Source organism: Myxine glutinosa, chromosome 13 (genome assembly GCF_964187855.1).
Source record: "Myxine glutinosa chromosome 13, kmMyxGlut1.1, whole genome shotgun sequence".
NCBI classification, from domain to species: domain Eukaryota; kingdom Metazoa; phylum Chordata; class Myxini; order Myxiniformes; family Myxinidae; genus Myxine; species Myxine glutinosa.
Window position 1 is genome coordinate 39562332 of NC_136273.1, and position 20887 is coordinate 39583218.

At 42.7% G+C, this 20887-nt stretch overlaps 1 protein-coding gene across 3 annotated transcripts in view; it reads right to left on the minus strand.

Annotated features, from left to right (window-relative positions):
* The window catches only part of LOC137438859 (plectin), a 230855-nt gene that overhangs the window by 43586 nt on the left and 166382 nt on the right, over positions 1 to 20887 (minus strand). For all 3 annotated transcript variants that reach the window (XR_010986805.2, XM_068134291.2, XM_068134290.2), the window contains exons 24-25: positions 8692 to 8811; positions 4065 to 4172 (exon numbers count right to left, since the gene is read on the minus strand). Coding sequence is in view for 2 of the 3 variants with exons in the window: in XM_068134291.2 (XP_067990392.2) it covers positions 4065 to 4172; positions 8692 to 8811 (228 nt within the window). In the remaining variant the exon portion in view is untranslated. The remainder of the gene's footprint in view (positions 1 to 4064; positions 4173 to 8691; positions 8812 to 20887) is intronic.

Genomic DNA, 20887 nt, shown 5'->3' on the forward strand with positions numbered 1-20887 from the left:
CCTCAGAAATGCCACCTCATCACCTTCTTCTGAAAATAGGAATGCCAGTCTTGCTTTTACGCAACCTCGACCCACCAAGCTTTGCAATGGAACTCAAGTAATCATCGAACAGATGCTGCCAAGTTGCATAAATGTCACCTTGGACCAAACAAGGGAGAGCAAGCCACAATTCCAAGGATACCGATAATCCCATCAGTTTCCAGTTTTCCCATCAGTTTCCAGGCAAATTCCAGGCAGTTCCGATAATCCCATCAGTTTCCAGGCAAATTCAGTTTCCAGTTAGAGCCTGATTTGGCATGACCATCAACAAATCCCAAGGACAAAGTGTCAAGGTTGTTGGCTTCAGTCTTCAAGAGCCCCGATTCACACATGGCCAGCTGTACGTGGTAATAAGCTGAGTGGAAAAATCCCAAAGGTCTTTTATTTCTTTCATTGTAATGAAAAGTAAACTCTCAATATTGTTTACCAGGAAATTCTTCAATGAGACAAAGTCAGTTGCACTTCATCCTCAGTTCACAGTTCAATCAGTCATTACCTCCACCACCGAAGGTGGATGGAGGTTATGTTTTCACCTCTGTCTGTTTGTCTGTGAACAAGATATCTCAAAAAGTTGTGGACGGATTCAGACGAAATTTGGCAGGGAATTTTGTATGTGACAAGGAGAAAATTATTAGATTTTTGTGAACACCTAGGTATTGCTATTAAATTTTTTTAAGTGAATCTTCACCATTGGGAGATAGGGCCAAAAACGATATATAGCAGGATATCTCAAAAAGTTGTGGTTGGATTTGGACAACACTTGGTGGATAGGTTGGGTGTGTAACAAGGACTAATCGATTCGATTTTAGTGAATATCTGAATATGGATTCGCATACGAGAATTATTTAATTAAGTGAAGCTTCACCATTGAGTGATAGGGCTAAAACCTATACATAGCACAATATCTCAAAAGGTTGTGGACGGATTTGTATGAAACTTGGTGGAGATGTTGGGTGTGTGATAAAGACTAATCGATCCGATTTTGGTGAATATTCTTAATATGGATTCGGATACGATAATTATTTATTTTTTAAGTGATTCTTCACCATTGAGAGATCGGGTGAAAATAAATATATAACATGGTATTTAACAAAGGGCCTTCCCCAAACTGTTGCCACAAAGTTGGAAGCACACAATCATCTAGAATGTCATTGTATGCTGTAGCATTAAGATTTCCCTTCACAGGAACTAAGGGGCTGAGCCCAAACCATGAAAAACAGCCCCAGACCATTATTCCTCCTCCACCAAACTTTACAGTTGGCACTATGCATTTAGGCAGGGAGTGTTCTCCTGGCATCCGCCAAACCCAGATTCGTCCGTCGGACTGCCAGATGGTGAAGCGTGATTCATCACTCCAGAGAACGCGTTTCCACTGCTCCAGAGTCCAATGGCGGCGAGCTTTACACAACTCCAGGCGACGTTTGGTATTGCACATGGTGATCTTAGGCTTGTGTGCGGCAACTCAGCCATAGAAACCCATTTCATGAAGCTCCCGATGAACAGTTGTTGTGCTGATGTTGCTTCCAGAGGCAGTTTAAACTCGGTAGTGAGTGTTGCAACTGAGGACAGACGATTTTTCAGAACTCGGAGGTCCCATTCTGTGAGCTTGTGTGGCCTACCACTTCGCGACTGAGCTGTTGCTGCTCCGAGACGTTTCCATTTCACAATAACAGCACTTACAGTTGACTGGGGCAGCTCTAGCAGGACAGAAATTTGATGAACTGACTTGTTGGAAAGGTGGCATCCCATGACGGTGCCACGTTGAAAGTCACTGAGCTCTGCAGTACGGCCCATTCTACTGCCAATGTTTGTCTACGGAGATTGTGTGGCTGTGTGCTTGATTATATATAACTGTCAGCAAAGGGTGTGTCTGAAACAGCCGAATCCACTAATTAGAAGGGGAGTCTGCATACCTTTGGTCATGTAGTGTATAAAGTCACATGAAAAAGTAAGTACACCCCATGTAAAGTTTTGACTTTTTCAACATATTTCAACATACAGCTATTTGATCTTCATTTCAACAATATTGATAGATAAAGGTGATACAATATAACAAATATCATGAAACATTAACATTTTGTTGTTCATTGTATAATTTAAATAAACATAAATGCAAATTTCGCATGTGGAAAAAGTCAGTACACCCCGATATTTATCACTACTTCAAATACCTAAAATTAGAATCAGGTGCACCAGCTCAGATGCAAATGATTAGAACATCGTCAGAGAGGATCTTGGAGGAACCTGTCTTATTTAAACCTCAGACATTTAGTTTGGTTTTCTCTTTGTTGTTGAAGTGTGCGGCATCACCATGCCTCGATCAATAAGAGCTCTCTGAGGCCTTCAGAAAGAAGGTTATAGATGCCTACGAGTCTGGGAAGGGATTTAAAAAGATCTCCAAACAATTTGAAATCAATCATTCGACTGTCCGGAAGATCATCTACAAGTGGAGTAGATTCCAAACAACTGCCAACTTGTTCAGGCCAGGCCGCCCCAGCAAGTTCAGCCCGAGAGCAGACCGCAAGATGCTGAAAGAAGTCTCTAAGAACCTCAGAATGTCATCACGGGACCTACAGGTAGCTCTTGCCACTGTTGATGTCAAAGTGCACGAGTCTACCATTAGAAAGAGGCTGCACAAATTTGATCTCCATGGGAGGTGTGCCAGGAGGAAACCTTTGCTGTCCAGAAAGAACATCAGAGCAAGACTAAAGTTTGCCAATGAACACCTAGGCAAAGACCAGCACTTCTGGAACAATGTGCTCTGGACAGATGAGTCAAAGGTAGAGCTATTTGACCACAGTACCAGAAGATATGTTTGGCGAAAACCAAAGACAGCATTTGACCACAAGAACCTGATACCAACTGTAAAGCATGGTGGGGGAAATATTATGGTTTGGGGCAGCTGTGCTGCATCCGGGCCTGGGCAGCTCATCATCATAGAATTCACTACGAATTCTTCACATTGTACCAGAGGGTGCTTGAGGATAATGTGAGGCCATCTGTCAGAAAGTTGAAGCTCAACCGAAGGTGGACCTTGCAACATGACAATGACCCTAAACATACCAGTAAATCCACCAAGGCAGGGCTGAAATGAAAGAAATGGAAGGTTCTGGAATGGCCAAGTCAAAGCCCGGATCTAAATCCCATCGAGATGTTGTGGGGGGATTTGAAACGAGCTGTGCATGCAATAAATCCCTCCAACATCGCACAGCTGAAAGAATTCTGCATGGAGGAGTGGGCAAAAATTTCTCCCAGTCGATGTCAGAGACTGGTAGACAGTTATAAGAAACGCCCACTTGAGGTTGTTTCTGCCAAAGGAGGCAATACCACCTATTAGGGCCAAGGGTGTACTTACTTTTTCCACATGCGAAATTTGCATTTATGTTTATTTAAATTATACATTGGACTACAAAATGCAAATGTTTCATGATATTTGTTATCTTATATCACCTTTATCCATCAATATTGTTGAAATGAAGATCAAATAGCTGTATGTTGAAATATGTTGAAAAAGTCAAAACTTTACATGAGGTGTACTTACTTTTTCACGTGACTGTGTATGTATATATATATATATATATATACCCTCCCCCCTTCCTTGCACATGCTTGTTAGGTTCAATAAGTTTGGTTATTAATACGTTGTAAGTCATCTCATGGAACGAAAACAAAATGCATGGATTAAAATGACTTAATAAATTGAAATATCCAAAATGATGTGGTAAATTATTGTCTCACGCGGTAAATTACCAACATTCAAGCGGGGATTGGTATAAGTTTCCTGAAACAAAAATTAAACTGATGGAATTAACAAAGGTGTTACTTCCTTACAAAATATTTAACAACAGTTTTTGGATATTATTTGTATTTTGTCTTTTACAATCTTTATTTTACAATTTTACGTTAACAATCAACCTTGATTCTGTATTCTCGCCTACCTTAACATTAGCCTGTGAATATAGTCCTCAACCTTTGCACCTCTAACTGAGAGTATTAATTTAAAAGATGCACCTGGTCCACATTTACCTTCATTTTGGTCTCCATTTCGTCATATAGACATAAAAGGTCCTGTAAGGACCCATTGGGAGACTCCTTCGATCTTTGCTGGAGAGACACGTTGAGCAGCTGGTTGGTCTGCAAGGCACACATCCTGATCATGTAGCAAGGTACAGCTAGAGAACTGCATCAAAAGCAGTCACAAAGGTGTCTCTTGTGAGATTACACATTTTTTTTCAATTTTTATACTTTTATGAGAAAGTCTCAATTGTATTACATGTCTGTTTGTATGAGGTATGACACACACAAAATGATGTAGTTATGTCAAGAGTGTGGCTTATGCAAGTCATGTATTAAGTTCTTCCATAAACCGTAAAACTTGAAGTGATCGAAAATATTGGTGATTAAACATAAGACTGTTTTGAACCATTTATATATATATATTGCCCACAGAAATATAGGCTCATGGAGGAGACAAGGGATAGAGAAGAGAGGCAGCAGACTCACAGACTGGCAGAGGATCAGGTAAACAGAGAGACAAAGACTTTGAGCACGAGGATGAGGTGTCTGAAGGAAAGGGCCGGTTTGGAAGGGGACACTTGAGACCTCCAGAGATCGATCGTCGCCAGGATTTGAGCAATGATCACTCAAGTGCACTACTAATGGGCAGCCCAGTGACAGGTTTGGAAAAATCTTGTTACATGACCAGATTCTTGCCAGGATGCACAGACAAGACAGACGAAGAAGGAAATCGTCAAAGGCTACCTGAAGTAAGTAAGCCTCACACATCGACCATGACCATTGGGAAGACATTGCTGCTGATCACGACACCTGGACAGCTTTCTTGCAGTGCTTGTGTTAAAAGGTGTGAACGACCCTGACTTCAGAGCAATGGCTTCCGGGTTAGTCATAAAGCCAATGGAAGAGTTCGTTCCTCAGAACTCCAGAGTGGCACTGCACAGCATTTTTTTTGTTTGTTTGTTTTTTGTACACAAGATCGAGGCTCGTGTTAAAGCTAACATTAATGACAAAAAAAACAAACGGACACATAAGACGAAATAAAGGGAGCGGGACACAAGATGGGGAGAGAGGGGGAAGCACACAAGTACAACATTTGAGAGCAGGGACTTCGGGAGATCTGTGGGAGGGAGAGGGCTTGGGGGGAGGAGGCATGGGAAGGGGGGAGGGAGTGGGAGAGGTATAAAACACATGGACACTGCTAGGACTTCCAGGAAAGAAGTTGGTATTTCAGAAAAGTGGATCTGGGGTGAATTAACAGGGGTAGAAAAGATCAGGGTTTGGGATGGGGGAAGATAAGAAATGGTGGTGAACAGCTGTTTTAAAGACCTGGAGGGAGGAGTGGGATTGAAGAGAGTGAGGGAGTTTGTTCCAGAGGTGGGAGAAAAGAGAAATGAAAGGGTGAAGGTGAATATAGAGTCTTCATTTTGGCAGTTTCACCAGAAGAGGGTTGCAGGCAGATCTTGTGCAACCTGTAGGAATATTTGGGGGACAGAGCACAGACAGAGCTGGGGGAGCTAGGCCAGAGAGGAGTCGGTAGAAGACAGAAAGACCATCAACCTGCCTGCGGTGAGAGAGAGAAAGGCCCTCACAATCAGCTTCATCGCGGGAGATTCCAATGATTCTGAAAGCTTTGGTTTCAACTTCGTGAAGACGAGCACCAGCCCAGAGGGGAGAACAGTTCCATTGAGCTGCGGATGAAAGCCTTGTATGTGGTGAGGAGCTCAGGTGTGCCAAGGAAGGACTTCGCACGACGGAGGATGCCCAGTCGGCGACTGGCTTTTGAGAACAGCTTAGAAATGTGGTTTTCCCAGGAAAGATCATGGCAGATTGTGAGACCCAAGAGATTTAGCCACCTGCGTTACTCGAGAATTGCACTATGATGAGCCAAATAAAGGACACAAGTGCTTATGTCGACAAAGGAGTTTGGTCCGCTCACCACCATCGTTCTCCCCAAAGCGAATTGATGAACATTATCATCCTTGCTCCATAAGATTGCCAAGAAACAATAACAACATTATATGCATTTGATGTGTTGTCTGCACCTTCATATCACAGCTGATGCTAAAGGAGTAAATGTGAGAGTTTGGCAATGTTCCTCCTGATTACATAAACAAATACCTTTGGCAGGACACCGTTATTACAGTATATAATGTGTCACTGGTTACATGGACTGAAAGGGCAGCTGTGGCAGACATCTGAGGAGGTGCAATATTAGTACAGATCATACAAAGCATCAGCGAAACACGAAAGCACATACATGGATGACAAAATCAGCCGACATACAGGATTGTTCACCGATTGGTGGATTGTATGCATTGTCACGGACCTTGAAACTCAAATACAACCAGAGGAGGAAAAACCAATAGCTGAGCAATCAAACCGAAAGTAAAACACCTCATTCATTACAATAAAATTGAGCCCAATCTTTTACCTCATTTGTGATGAGCAGTTGCAGCTCTCTCTCTCTTGCTAAGCTCCCTGCCTGTGGCATAGAAGGCCACCTTCATTCCTGGATTTCTGACTTCTGCCACTCGCAGTCACCCTCTCCTCCAAGGAGTTCCCCAAGGTGGTGTTTTGGATGGAAGTCCATTCCAATGAGGGTACTGTACAACACAATGAGGAGTTGTCTTGTTCTATCTAATATATATTGCGGTCTGTGGTGTCTGGGCGTGCGTTCGTCTGTCTCCCGTTTACGACGGCCACTTCCCGTGCTGCAGTTGAAAAGCTGTGCACGCAGGCAAAGCTCAACATTCACTTTGGAAATGATGGGAAAACGGGCATGAATAATGTTGATGCCAAATTTAATTTCGCAAGCAGGACATTCTACACTCTTTTTAGACAAGTCCAACCTCTGCCGCAAGATGTTGCACCACCATTTTGCGGTTGGTGGTATAAGTAGCTCAAAGCTTTGGTTCTGAATGAAACCAAGAGTGCGACAAAATTAACCCTTTCAAAGTCCATTCCTTGTGCAACACAATTAACACATATGTGATGCTGGGCCGCCAGCCCACACTGGAGAGCTATACCTGATTGAGCTCTGGACAAAAGCCTTGTAGACTTTGTAGACTATAAGTAGCTTTGATTTTCCAAGGATGATGGGAAAACAAATCCATTCTCCAACATTCCCATTTGCATTCCTAGCTTTTGATGTCAGTAAACTAAGGTTGAAATTATCCCATATCATATCTCATATGTATTTGTCCATTGTCTACTAATGTCCTTTTTAATTTTGCATGCAGCCTGTGGCTGCTGGTTGCATCACTTCTGTTAGCGCCGTTTTGCTGCTGATGCAGTGCCCCCTCAGCTGATCCTCATTTTTCCAACCTCGGAAGGATAACAGGCTGAGTCAACCCACCTGGTGTTAATTAATGGCATGACAGGGGCTCAAACTCAAGACTTTAAGATCTTAAGGCAGCCACTGTAACCGTTAAGCCAACACCAGGCTTAATGTCCTTGAATCATGATCATCAATCATTATTATCATTAAAAGCAGTACTATTATTGCACCTCCCCAGATGCCTGCCAGGTGTGCAACATAATTAACCATGAAATAATTTAAATTGATAGATTAACTTAAAGTTTCCCATTACTGGAGATGGATACTTTTGCTTATATATCTATGAAACGACCTCTTCGATAATCTGGAAAACCCTCAATTTCTTGTTTCATTATGTTGTACCGTACCCCCATCCTTCTGCTAAGCAGACAGCAGCAGTGTCTCTCTCTGCTGATCTGTAAATGATAGAGTCTGGTCAGAGAAATGGAACATGTCCTTCAATCCTTGAAAATCTCACAGGCTTACGCTATCGCTCTGGAATGATCATAAAACAAACCAATCCTGTCTATTTCCTTGGTCAGCCACTGGAAGAGGTTTAGTCTCTTGAACTTCTCAGCCTCGCCATCATCCACGATCTTTCCTGAGCTGACCACATAGCAAAGCTGGCCTCCAAATCCATCCACAGACTGGGCATCCTGGGTCGATCCAAGTCTTTCCTTGGAAAATCAGAGCTACTTACAGTCTACAAGGCTTTTGTCCATACCTCAATGAAGTGCAGCTCTCCATTATGGGCTGGGCCAGCTTCACATGTGTCTCTCCTGGATCCTGTGGAATCTAAAGCTCTCAAAATTATTGCAATCTCCCGTGATGAAGCCAAAGCACAACATCTGTTGCTTTCACATCACAGGCGAGTCAGTGGTCTCTCTGGTTTCTGATGTCTGTTCTCCAACATGGCTCCATTTTCTCTGTCCTCCAACTCTCCCCAGCATGCATTCTTCCAGTAACCCCTCCTGGCTAAACTTCCAACATCCAGGCTGATTGCACATCTCCACTCCCTGTTCCTCGCATCTCCCATCTATGGAACCACTTCCAGAGGCCATTCTGTCTCACTCTTCCCTCCAGGACTTCAAGCAAGCAGTGCACCTCCAATATCTCGCCATCCTCAATTGTGTATCATTATTTGTATTACCCCATTAACCTCTCCTAATCCCACTATCTTACTTGCTAGTTTCAGTGCTTTCATCCCTCCTCCCTTTCCTATCTTCCTGTTCATTAATTCCCTTGATGTTTATCCCACTGTTAGTCCTACATTGCTCTTCCATGGACTACGCTTCTGTACATAAAAAAAATCGATCATACCTGTTCGGAAGAATTGCCAGCCAGCAGATGCACTTGATCCAAGGAAGCAACTCTCATGGATGTCATTCGCTCCTCCATCTCTGAGATCCACTGAACATGTGTAACGACCGTCTCCGCAAACTTGTGGAGATAGAAACACAAATTGTACATGCAGAAGATTAAAAAAAGTTGTTGCAGGGAAATCATGCATCAAATGGACATGCAAATGGATTGAAATACAGGAGAAAAGCAGTACTGAAGATGCACGAAGTATTATCCTTTGTTATAATAATAATTATTGGTCTTTTTCACATTCCCATTTGCATTCCTGCCTTTTGATGGAGGTAAACTAAGGTTGAAATTACGAAATTATCCCACATTATCCCATATATCTCATATGCATTTGTCCATTGTCTACTGATGTCCTTGAAACATCATAAATCATTATTAATCGTTATCATAATTAATTGAAACTATCATCATTACGTATCCTGCGGCCTGTGAAAATGTCCAAGAAATATCAAGCGCCTGAGATAAAGGGGAAAAAAATCCATGCATATGAATATTTTGGACAATCAAACAAGTTTTAGAGGGAAAATCAGCAGGAATGTCACAATTCAATATTCAGCATTCAAGATAATTTATGGTTCATGTTAAAAAACAAATTAACATGCTAATATTTTTGAAGTTCCCTTGATATTTTACACGTCTTAAATGTAAGATTTATCAAGGGAACCAGCTCAATCGGTTTTATCAAGTTAATCTGTCAGACATCGGTGACATTTATGTTTTCGGTGATTTTTAGGTGTGTTTTACGTGTCGTCAGACATTGGTGTTTATCAAGATGCACTGTGACCGGATATAGTACTCAAAAACAAAAAAAGAAAAGAAGGCACTTGACAATTTAGGATTCAGTACCCTGTGATTTTGCTCTAAAATCTAAATAATGTGGAAATCAAGAAAATGACCAAATACCAAGATCTCAAAAATGAAGTGAAAAGATCTTGGAAGCTTGGAGGTCACGATCAAGATTGGAGGTCACGTCTTTTCGAAGCTGTCCATGCGCTCACGCTTTCGAAGTTAAGTAATTTTTCACAATTGTGTTTTTGTCGAAACTGTATCTATCTTTCGGTGTGTGTACCTATAGTGTGTCTTTAGTAAGATTCTCGGTGTTAATTTTTCATACATGTATACAAAATCGTCGGTTAATTCGTGTCGCGTATTCTGAGGCCTAGTAGGCTACCGTGTCCGAACTTGAGGCTTTGTTTTTCTCTCAGCGGTTCGTCGATTGCGCTGCAATTACTTTCGTTCTCTGTTTTTGTCCCAGTCTTTCACCCCATACTTCCTTGTTTAAAATCTCAACTCAAAAAAAAAATAAAAATAAAAATTCCCTCTCTGTTCTTATTCGTTTATTCATTGTTCTTATTTGTTCGTTCGTTCTTCGATCACATTGTTCGTGATCACATGATCACGTTGTTAAAAATGTTTAAACTTTCCCCTGAAGAACTGTATTCTGTCGTATATTATAACACCTTTTTCTTCTTCTTCTACAAAAGGATGCTTTCGACTTGCTCACCAAATCTATTCATTCCAAAAAAAAATTCCATCTCATACAGTTCCTTTTTTCTACATTCCCGAAACTCTCCTGCACTCCACCCCTCCTTCAGCGTCCTCAAACGTATTTTTGACTCGAAGGCCTCAAGAAACTCATTTTGCAATAAATGTTCGTTTCCCATTAATCGTACACTTTTCAAAATCCAATCTCACCCCTCCCCTCCAAATCTACTCCCTTGCCCCTCCCCTCCAAATCTTCGCCATCACCCATCTCTTTCAAATATTCCCCCTTGCCCATCCCCTCCAAATCTTCCCCATCACCCATCCCTTTCAAATCTTCCCCCTTGCCCCTGCCCTACAAATCTTCCCCATCACCCCTTCCCTCCAAATCTTACCCATCACCCATCTCTTTCAAATCTGCCCCCGTGCCCCTCCCCTCCTAAACTCTCCCCACACCCCTCCCCTCCGAGACTTTCCCGCGCTCCTCCCCTCCTAGACTCCCCTCTCACCACTCCTCCTCAAAGCGTCCTCCCCGCTTCTTCGCCCTTCCAACTTTCACCTTCATCTCCCCCACCTTCTGCCTCGCTCTTCCGCCTCCTCAAATAACACCTCACTGTGCCTCACCCAATCACCATCAAACCTTTTGTCCGCCCCATTCTTCCCTTTCTCCAAGCTATTCTGAAATCTCTGACACACCTTCAACAGCTCTCCCTACCTCTTCCTCCTCTTCCACATCTTACCCTACCCCTTCCCCCCCCCCCCCCCTGTTCTGTATCCGATGCTCCCCCTTCCTCTTCATTAACGGTATGGACCTCAAACATCCGGGGCCTTCGCTCAAACTTGACTGATCTCTCCATACAGGTTGCTTCTGACAAACCAGACGTGATCTGCTCAACAGAAACTTTCCTCCTTCATGATGTCTCTGAATCCTTGGTATCTCTCCCAAGTTACTCCCTCCTCCGGTATGATAGACCTGAGCCTCGTCCTGGAGGTGGGGTTGCTATCTTTATAAAAAACTCTCTTCCTCACTCGCGCTGCACTGCCCTCTCTCCACCTCACCCCCAGGAATACCTTTGGCTACGGCTTCCCCTTCGCTCCCTCCTTTTGTTCATATGTGTGTTGTACCGTCCACCAAACAGTGATGACTCCATCTACATCTCGCTGTCTGATAATATGGACCAACTTCTGTCTACCCATCCCAACTCTCTCTTCCTCATATGTGGTGATTTCAATTGTCACCATGCCAGTTGGCTGGGTGTGGGTACCTCTCTCACCAGCCATGGCTCTTCAGCAAAGGACTTCTGCGACTCACTGGGACTGACACAATCAGTCAATTTCCCGACCCTGATCTCAGTCAATGGAGCATCTTCTCTTCTGGGCTTGGTTATGACTAACTTCCCTGAAAATGTCTGCTGCTCTTCTTCTGCTCCAATCGGCTCATCTGATCATGTGCTTGTTAAAGTGGACATCTCTCTGACCATTCTCAGAGAGCCTCCTCAGCATCGACGAGTCTGGCATTTCACTCAGGCCAACTGGCACGGTCTTCAAGCAGCTATCAATCATCTGGACTGGTCTCCCATCTCTACCGCCTCTGACATCAACTCATCCTGGGAATTCTTCCAAAGTAAATAGCTCTCTCTCATGCACAGATTTATCCCATCTCGTCTTCAGTTGTCATACCATTCCTCCCATCCCTGGTACATGGAATCTTGTGGTGAGGCTGTTGCCCAGAAATAACTTGCTTTCGTCTCCTGGAAAGCAAATCCAATGGAAGGAAATCTCATTTCCTTTCAGAAAGCCCGAAACAAGTGTGTGTCTACCCTCAGGAGTGCCAGAAAGCACTATCTCTCCACACTTAAGATTGAACTCTCAAACCTGTCTCCTTCCTCCAAATCCTGGTGGCATCTGGTCAAATCCATTTCTGGTGTTTTTTCCCCCTCCATCCCCTCCCTTACGTCAAACGGCCACACAGCTGACGCCGCACGTGAAAAAGCCGAATGCCTTAACTCTGTGTTTCCCTCAAAATATTGTGTCCCAAACCCATCTCTCTCTGTACCCACCTTTCCCAGTCATACCCAGCTGCTCCTGGACTCTGTGTCCTTTCCTCCTGACAAGGTGGAAAAGTTTCTGTCAACCCTCGACACTGATTCTGCAACTGGACCTGACGGCATCAGCCCACGGGTCCTAAAATCCTGTTCTTCCGCTCTTTCACTCCCTCTCTCTGCTCTCTTCACCCTCTCTTTTGCTCAGGGTCATCTGCCATCTGCTTGGAAATCAGCCAACATCACCGCTTTGCACAAAAAAGGTGCAAAAACAGATTCTACCAATTACAGACCAATCAGCCTTCTCCCAATTATCAGCAAAGTCATGGAATCCATCATTGATTCAGATATGAAATCTTTCCTCTTCTCCAATGGCTTGATCTCTGATCATCAATTTGGTTTCAGACCTGGTCACTCTACTCTGGACATGCTGCTTCAGCTTTCTCAACAATGGATGGAGGTCCTCAATGCCAAACAGGAAATTAGAGCTGTCTCCCTTGACATATCATGTGCTTTCGATACGGTCTGGCACCCCGCTCTGCTCACCAAACTCTGCTCCTTTGGTATCCATGGAAATCTCCACGCATGGCTGGCGGACTTCCTCTCTAGTCGTAGTCAACATGTGGCTCTGAATGGGTTTCTCTCATCTCCTCTTCCTGTTCAGGCTGGAGTTCCGCAAGGCAGTGTTCTGGGCCCTGTGCTTTTTCTGGTCTTCATCAATGATCTCCCTGACTCTCTTGAAAATCCTCTCTATCTCTTTGCTGATGACTCCACTCTCTGTTGCTCCATTCCTCATCCCTCAGATCGGCAGTCTGCAGCCTCCTCACTCTCTGCAGACCTGGACAAAATCACAGACTGGGCAAACAAGTGGAACATGTCTTTCAATCCTGACAAATCTCACACTCTTACGATGTCTCTCCGAAAAGACCGACTGGACAACCCTCCCATCCACTTTCTGAATAATCCTCTCCAAGAAGTTCTGTCACTCAAGCTTTTGGGTCTCACTATCTGCCATGATCTTTCCTGGGAAAACCACATTTCAAATCTGGCCTCCAAAGCCAGTCGCCGACTGGGCATCCTCCGTCGTGCGAAGTCCTTCCTTGGCACACCTGAGCTCCTCACCACATACAAGGCTTTCATCCACAGCTCAATGGAATACTGCTCTCCCCTCTGGGCTGGTGCTCCTGCCTCACACCTAGCTCGTCTTCACGCTGTTGAAACAAAAGCGTTCAGAATCATCGGAATCTCCCGCGATAAAGCTAACTCCAAGGGCCTTTCACTCACTCACCGCAGGCAGGTTGGTGGTCTTTCCGTCTTCTACTGACTCCTCTCTGGCCTTGCCCCCCCAGCTCTCTCTGGGCTCTGTCCCCCAAATATTCCTGCAGGTCGCACAAGATCAGCCAGCAACCCTCTTATGGTTAAACTGCCAAAATCAACACTCTCGGCTCACCTTCACTCCTTCATTCCTCTTTTCTCCCGCCTCTGGAATAAACTCCCTCACTCTCTTCAATCCCACTCCTCTCTCCAGGTCTTTAAAACAGCTGTTCACCACCATCTCTTATCTTCCCCCATCCAAAACCTTGATCTTTTCTACCCCCGCTAATTTCACCCCAAATCCACTTTTTTGGAATACCAACTTCTGTCATGGAAGTCCTTGGTGTCCTTGTGTTTTATACCTCTCCCGCCCCCTTCCCACGCCTCCTCCCCCCAAGCCCTCCCACACATCTCCCTGCTCTCAAATGTTGTGTTTGTGTGCTTCCCCTTCTCTCCCCATCTTGTCTTCCACTCCCTCTTTTTATATATTTTGTTTGTCTGGTTGATTTGTTTGTGAAGTAAATGTTAGCTCTTTCACGAGCCTCGATTCAGTATACAAAAAAACAACAAAAAAAAAAAGCTGAAGAGCACCAAAATTGTACCAGTGATAATTTACATAGCAATAATGATGAAGAAGAACCTCATAAAGATCCTACAACCCATCCCTGGGAACATTACCACAAACGAATTACTGTGGGAGGCTGTTTGGGGCTCAGTGACGATCCTGAAAAGAACCCTTGGACCAAAAACTCTGAGAACAAGAAAACTTCACAACTTATTCCATGAATGGCGATTCCTTCCTGAAACGGTGGATACTTTGAGTCCTGGGACAACTCAGTTCTAGCTTCTGAAACCCCCATATGGAGATAACAACCAGCAACGCACAAGCGCGCAAGCACGCACACACTTACGTACACGTACACACACACACGCACACACACATACACACACACACACACACACACACACACACACATACACACACACACACACACACACACACACACACACACACACACAATGTAAATCTCAACATTGTATAAAATATAAAATGGAATTATGAAATCCTTAGCTGAGGGCAGGCTGTGGCATGGACAGGTTGTGGTGAGGGTGTGGCAAGGACAGGCATTGTTGATTCAGGTGGAGAAGGGTAGGGATTAGGCCAGTGAGGTAGTTTTAATGGATGAAACTATTAACATATATGATCTGATATTGCACAGGAATATTTGGCGATTTGATAGCCGAATGAAAGAAAAAGGGTTGTGACGTAGTTTTTTTCTGGTATTCTTCTGATAAAAAGGGAATATAATACGAGTAGAGCGATGTGGGAAGAATCGAAGGTTGGAAGAATGGTGTAGGCAGCAACGTTGTATGTTTATGAAACAGTGGGAACTAGAAAGGAACTCGGTAGAGCACATACCTCCACCCGGCTGAACTGTTTACATTTTGTATCCCACCGATAGGCCGGATCCGGATCCGGACTTGAACCAAAATCTAATCAGCTTGTTCTCGTCACCTATGCAACTCATCAACCAAGTTTCGTCTGAATCCGTTCACAACTGTTTGAGATATCATGTTCTACAGTGCATTCAGAAAGTATTCAGACCCCTTCACTTTTTTCACATTTTGTTATGTTGCAGCCTTATGCTGAAATCGTTTAAATTCATTTTTTCCCTCATCAATCTACACTCAATACCCCATAATGACAAAGAGAAAACAGGATTCTAGAAAGTTTTGCAAATTTATTAAAAATAAAAAATGAAATATCACATTTACATAAGTATTCATACCCTTTGCTATAACACTTAAAATTTAGCTGAGGTGCCTCCCATTTCTCTTGATCATCTTTGAGATGTTTCTACACCTTGATTGGAGTCTACCTGTGGTAAATTCAATTGATTGGACATGATTTGGAAAGGCACACACCTGTCTATATAAGGTCTCACAGCTGGCAATACATATCAGAGCAAAAACCAAGCCATGAGGTCGAAGGAACTGCCTGCAGAGCTCAGAGACCGGATTGTGTCAAGGCACAGATCTGGGGAAGCCGACAAAGAAAATTTTCTGCTGCATTGAAGGTTCCCAAGAGGACAGTGGCCTCCATAATTCTTAAATGGAAGAAGTTTGGAACAACCAGGGCTCTTCCTAGAGCTGGGCGCCCGGCCAAACTGAGCAATCGGGGGAGAAGGGCCTTGGTGAGAGAGGTGGCCAAGAACCCGATGGTCAATCTGGCTGAGCTCCAGAGATCCTGTGTGGAGATGGGAGAAACTTCCAGAAGGACAACCTTCACTGCAACACTCCACCGATCTGGGCTTCATGGCAGAGTGGCCAGACGGAAGCCAAACAGTTCAATCTCGGTTTCATCAGACCACAGAATCTTGTTTCTCACAGTCTGAGATTCCTTTAGGTGCTTTTTTGCAAACTCCAAGCAGGCTCTCATGTGTCTTTCACTGAGGAGAGGCTTTGCTTCAAGCTGCCTCAATGCTCCCGAGTCTGACCTATCACTCAAGGAGATTGTCAGGGACTGCAAGCGGCCATCTCTCTTCAGGAATGTTCTGAGCAGGTCTCTTATATATTCTGACCCTGATGTTAACTCAGCAGGGGAATTCTTCCACAGAAACCTGCTCTTTCTCTCATGCACAGATTCATCCCAACTCATCATCAGTTATCCTACCCTTCTTCCGGCCTATGGTACACTGAATCCTGTGGTGAGGCAGTTGCTCTGAAACAACTTGCCTTCTCTTCCTGGAAGGCTAATCCGACCAAAAACAACCTGAGTGCATTCCAAAAAGTCTGCAACAAGTGTGTGTTCACTCTCAGGAGAGCCAGAAAACAACATCTGTCCATTCAACACCAACATCAATGTCCTGGAAATTTGGAAGGAGGAGGGCTTGGGGTGTTGATTTCTTGGGCGATTACGAGTGTCTCATTGTGAGGGCTTTTTGAATGTCCAATATTTTAAATGGAATTTTGAAAACTGGAATCAATGTGGTGTGGAAAGCAACTCCAAATCATCATCAGGAAAGGGATGATGTGGCCCCGTTTTCACTCATACCTTCGTCAAGCTCACTCCAATTGTTCACCGAATCCTTTTTCAACACAGCATCCCTCGTTTTCTAATTTGGATGTTATTTCTTTAATGTTTTGATGATAGCACCGTTTTATGTTTCCACAATAGATTCCGTCACCATCAGACACATATAGGATCAAGTAATATGTTTTTAGTTGAGGACAAATTCAAAGAAAGACAGTAAAGAAGACACCAACTGAAATATGTCATTTCTATGTAAATATGTAATTTATATAAATATAAATAAATATGTAAACAAGAACGGCACTCGATAGAGGGCATACCTCCATACCTTATATATATTTATTTATATATATATAGAAATAAATTTATATTTATATATATATATATAAATATAAATAAATATGTAAAAAGAACGGCACTCGGTAGAGTGCATACCTCCACCAGGCTGAACAGTTTGTTTTGCATCCCATTGATAACCCGGATCTGGATTCGGACATGAACCAAAATCTAATCGGCTTGTTCTTGTCACCTAAAAACTCATCCACCTAGTTTAGTCATAAGTCATCCATAACTTTTTAAATATCATGTTATATATCACTTTTCGCCCAATCCCTCGATGGTGAAGAATCACATCAAAATTAAATAATTATCGTATCCAAAACCACATTCAGATCTTCACCACAATCAAATATATTTGTCCTTGTCAGACGCCCAATCGGTTCACCAACTTTCGTCCAAATCCATCCACAACTTTTTGAGATATCCTGCTATGTATCGTTTTTGGCCCAATCTCCCAATGGCGAAGAATCACTGAACAATTAAATAATTATCGTATCCGAATCTGGATCTTCCCCAAAATCTAATCATTTCGTTAGTGCCACATACTTCACCACACATACTTCACCACACATACTTCACCACACATACTTCACCTCTTCACCTCTCTGCCAAATTTAATCCAAATCCATCCACAGCTTTTTGATATACAGTCACGTGAAAAAGTAAGTACACCCCATATAAAGTTTTGACTTTTTCAACATATTTCAACATACAGCTATTTGATCTTCATTTCAACAATATTGATAGATAAAGGTGATACAATATAACAAATATCATGAAACATTTACATTTTGTAGTCCATTGTATAATTTAAATAAACATAAATGCAAATTTCGCATGTGGAAAAAGTAAGTACACCCCTACATTTATCACCACTTCAAATACCTAAAATTAGAATCAGGTGCACCAGCTCAGGTGCAAATGATTAGAACATCGTTAGAGAGGATATTGGAGGAACCTGTCTTATTTAAACCTCAGACATTTAGTTTGGTTTGCTCTTTGTTGTTGAAGTGTGCGACGTCACCATGCCTAGATCAAAAGAGCTCTCTGAGGCCTTCAGAAAGAACGTTCTGGTCTGGGAAGGGATTTAAAAAGATCTCCAAACAATTTGAAATCAATCATTCGACTGTCCGGAAGATCATCTACAAGTGGAGAAGATTCCAAACAACTGCCAACTTGTTCAGGCGAGGCCGCCCCAGCAAGTTCAGCCCGAGAGCAGACCGCAAGATGCTGAAAGAAGTCTCTAAGAACCCCAGAATGTCATCACGGGACCTACAGGTAGCTCTTGCCACTGTTGATGTCAAAGTGCACGAGTCTACCATTAGAAAGAGGCTGCACAAATTTGATCTACATGGGAGGTGTGCCAGGAGGAAACCTTTGCTGTCCAGAAAGAACATCAGGGCAAAACTAAAGTTTGCCGATGAACACCTAGGCAAAGACCAGCACGTCTGGAACAATGTGCTCTGGACAGATGAGTCAAAGGTAGAGTTATTTGGCCACAGTACCAGAAGACATGTTTGGCGAAAACCAAAGACAGCATTTGACCACAAGAACCTGATACCAAGTGTAAAGCATGGTGGTGGAAATATTATGGTTTGGGGCAGCTTTGCTGCATCCGGGCCTGGGCAGCTCACCATCATAGAATTCACTATGAATTCTTCATTGTACCAGAGGGTGCTTGAGGATAACGTGAGGCCATCTGTCGGAAAGTTGAAGCTCAACCGAAGGTGAACCTTGCAACATTACAATGACCCTAAACATACCAGTAAATCCACCAAGGAATGGCTGAAAAGAAAGAAATGGAGGGTTCTGGAATGGCCAAGTCAAAGCCCAGATCTAAATCCCATCGAGATGTTGTGGGGGGATTTGAAACGAGCTGTGCATGCAAGAAACCCCTCAAATATCGCACAGCTGAAAGAATTCTGCATGGAGGAGTGGGCAAAAATTTCTCCCAGTCGATATCAGAGACTGGTAGACAGTTATAAGAAACGCCTACTTGAGGTTGTTTCTGCCAAAGGGGGCAACACCACCTATTAGAGCCAAGGGTGTACTTACTTTTTCCACATGTGAAATTTGCATTTATGTTTATTTAAATTATACAATGGACTACAAAATGTAAATGTTTCATGATATTTGTTATATTATATCACCTTTATCTATCAATATTGTTGAAATGAAGATCAAATAGCTGTATGTTGAAATATGTTGAAATATGTTGAAAAAGTCAAAACTTTACATGGGGTGTACTTACTTTTTCACATGACTGTATCTTGTTCACAGACAGACAGACAACAAAAAAAGACGTTATGCAGAGCATGAAACTTGCAAAATTCACCCCCTCCCTTCCACTCCCCAAAAGGTTGCAATTGATCCAGCAAATTGTCCATTTGATCAAGATTAAAATTGATCTCGGGTCAATAGGATGAAAATTGACGATTTTTCAGATGAAAATTGAAGATTTTACAAGTTTGTCCTTGAGATGGCCTTTGACCTTTTGACCTCACAAATAGTTGGATTCCCGATTTAGTGACTCGATGAGCAAATTATGTTATATTTCCAAGTCAATCGTGAATGTTGTGATTGATACTGTGAAGAGAAACAGGTTGAGATGGTTTGGTCATGTGTTGAGGAAGGATGAAAGTGACTGGTTGAGAAGAGTGATGGAAATGAATGTAGAAGGAAGTAGAGGATGGGGAAGACCGAGAAAGACTTTGCTAAAGATGGTGGAAGAAGAAATGCGGGCAAGGGGGTTAACAAGGAGAGATGCAGAAAATAGGGCAAAATGGAGAAGATTGTCATGGGGACCGCAAGGCTAACCCCCGCTCTAGCAGGGAAAATGGCCTTAAAATGCATGTTGTTGTTGTTGTTGTTCCAAGACAATCGGATGAAAATTGATGGTTTTTCAGATGAAAATTGATGATTTTGGAAGTTTGACCTTCAGTTGACCACGGACCTTTTGACCTCATAAATAGTTGGTTTCACAATTTATTGACTCGATGTGGAAATGCTGTTTAAGTTTCAAGTCAATCGGATGAAAATTGATGATTTTGGAAGTTTGTCCTTGAGTTGACCTTTGACCTTTTGACCTCAAAAATAGTTTGTTTACCAATTCAGTGAGGCACAATGCAAATGCTGTTAAATTTTTAAGTTAATCGGATGACAAATGATGATTTTTCAGGTGAAAATTAATTTTTCAGATAAAAATTGAAGATTTTAGAAGTTTGACCTAGAGATGGCCTTTGACCTTTTGACCTCACAAATAGTTAGATTCCCTATTTAGTGACTCGATGTGCAAATTATGGTCCATTTCCAATTCAATCGGATGAAAATTGATGGCTTTTCAGATGAATATTGATGATTTTGGAAATTTGACCTTGAGTTGACCTTTGACCTTAAAATAGCTAGTTTCCCTATTTAGTGACTCGATATGCAAATGCTGTTCTATTTTCGAGTCAATCGGATGAAAATTGACGGTTTTCCAGATGAAAATTGATGATTTTGGAAGTTTGACCTTGAGTTGACCTTTGACATTTTGACCTCAAAATAGGTGGTTTCACAATTTATTGACTCAATGTGGAAATGCTGTTCAAGTTTCAAGTCAATTGGATGAAAATTGATGATTTTAGAAAGTTGGCTTATGTTGACCTCAAAAATAGTTGGGGGTTGAATTCAATGACCAGATATGCATATAGTCAAAGTGCAGGTGTAACCTTTGAGTGGAAAGCCTCCAAACCACAAAAAACAGGCACAGATACATTCAAAGTACACTGTCCCCATGCCAAAATAAATAAATAACATCCTCCAGCACGGCATTGCCAGGGCGCCTTCGGCAACATATAGAGATTGTATTGGGAAAGGTGTACAATGATTGATTGATTAATTGCGTAATTTGGGAGAGGTGACTTTCTTTTGCTTTCTTTCTCTCACCGCAGGC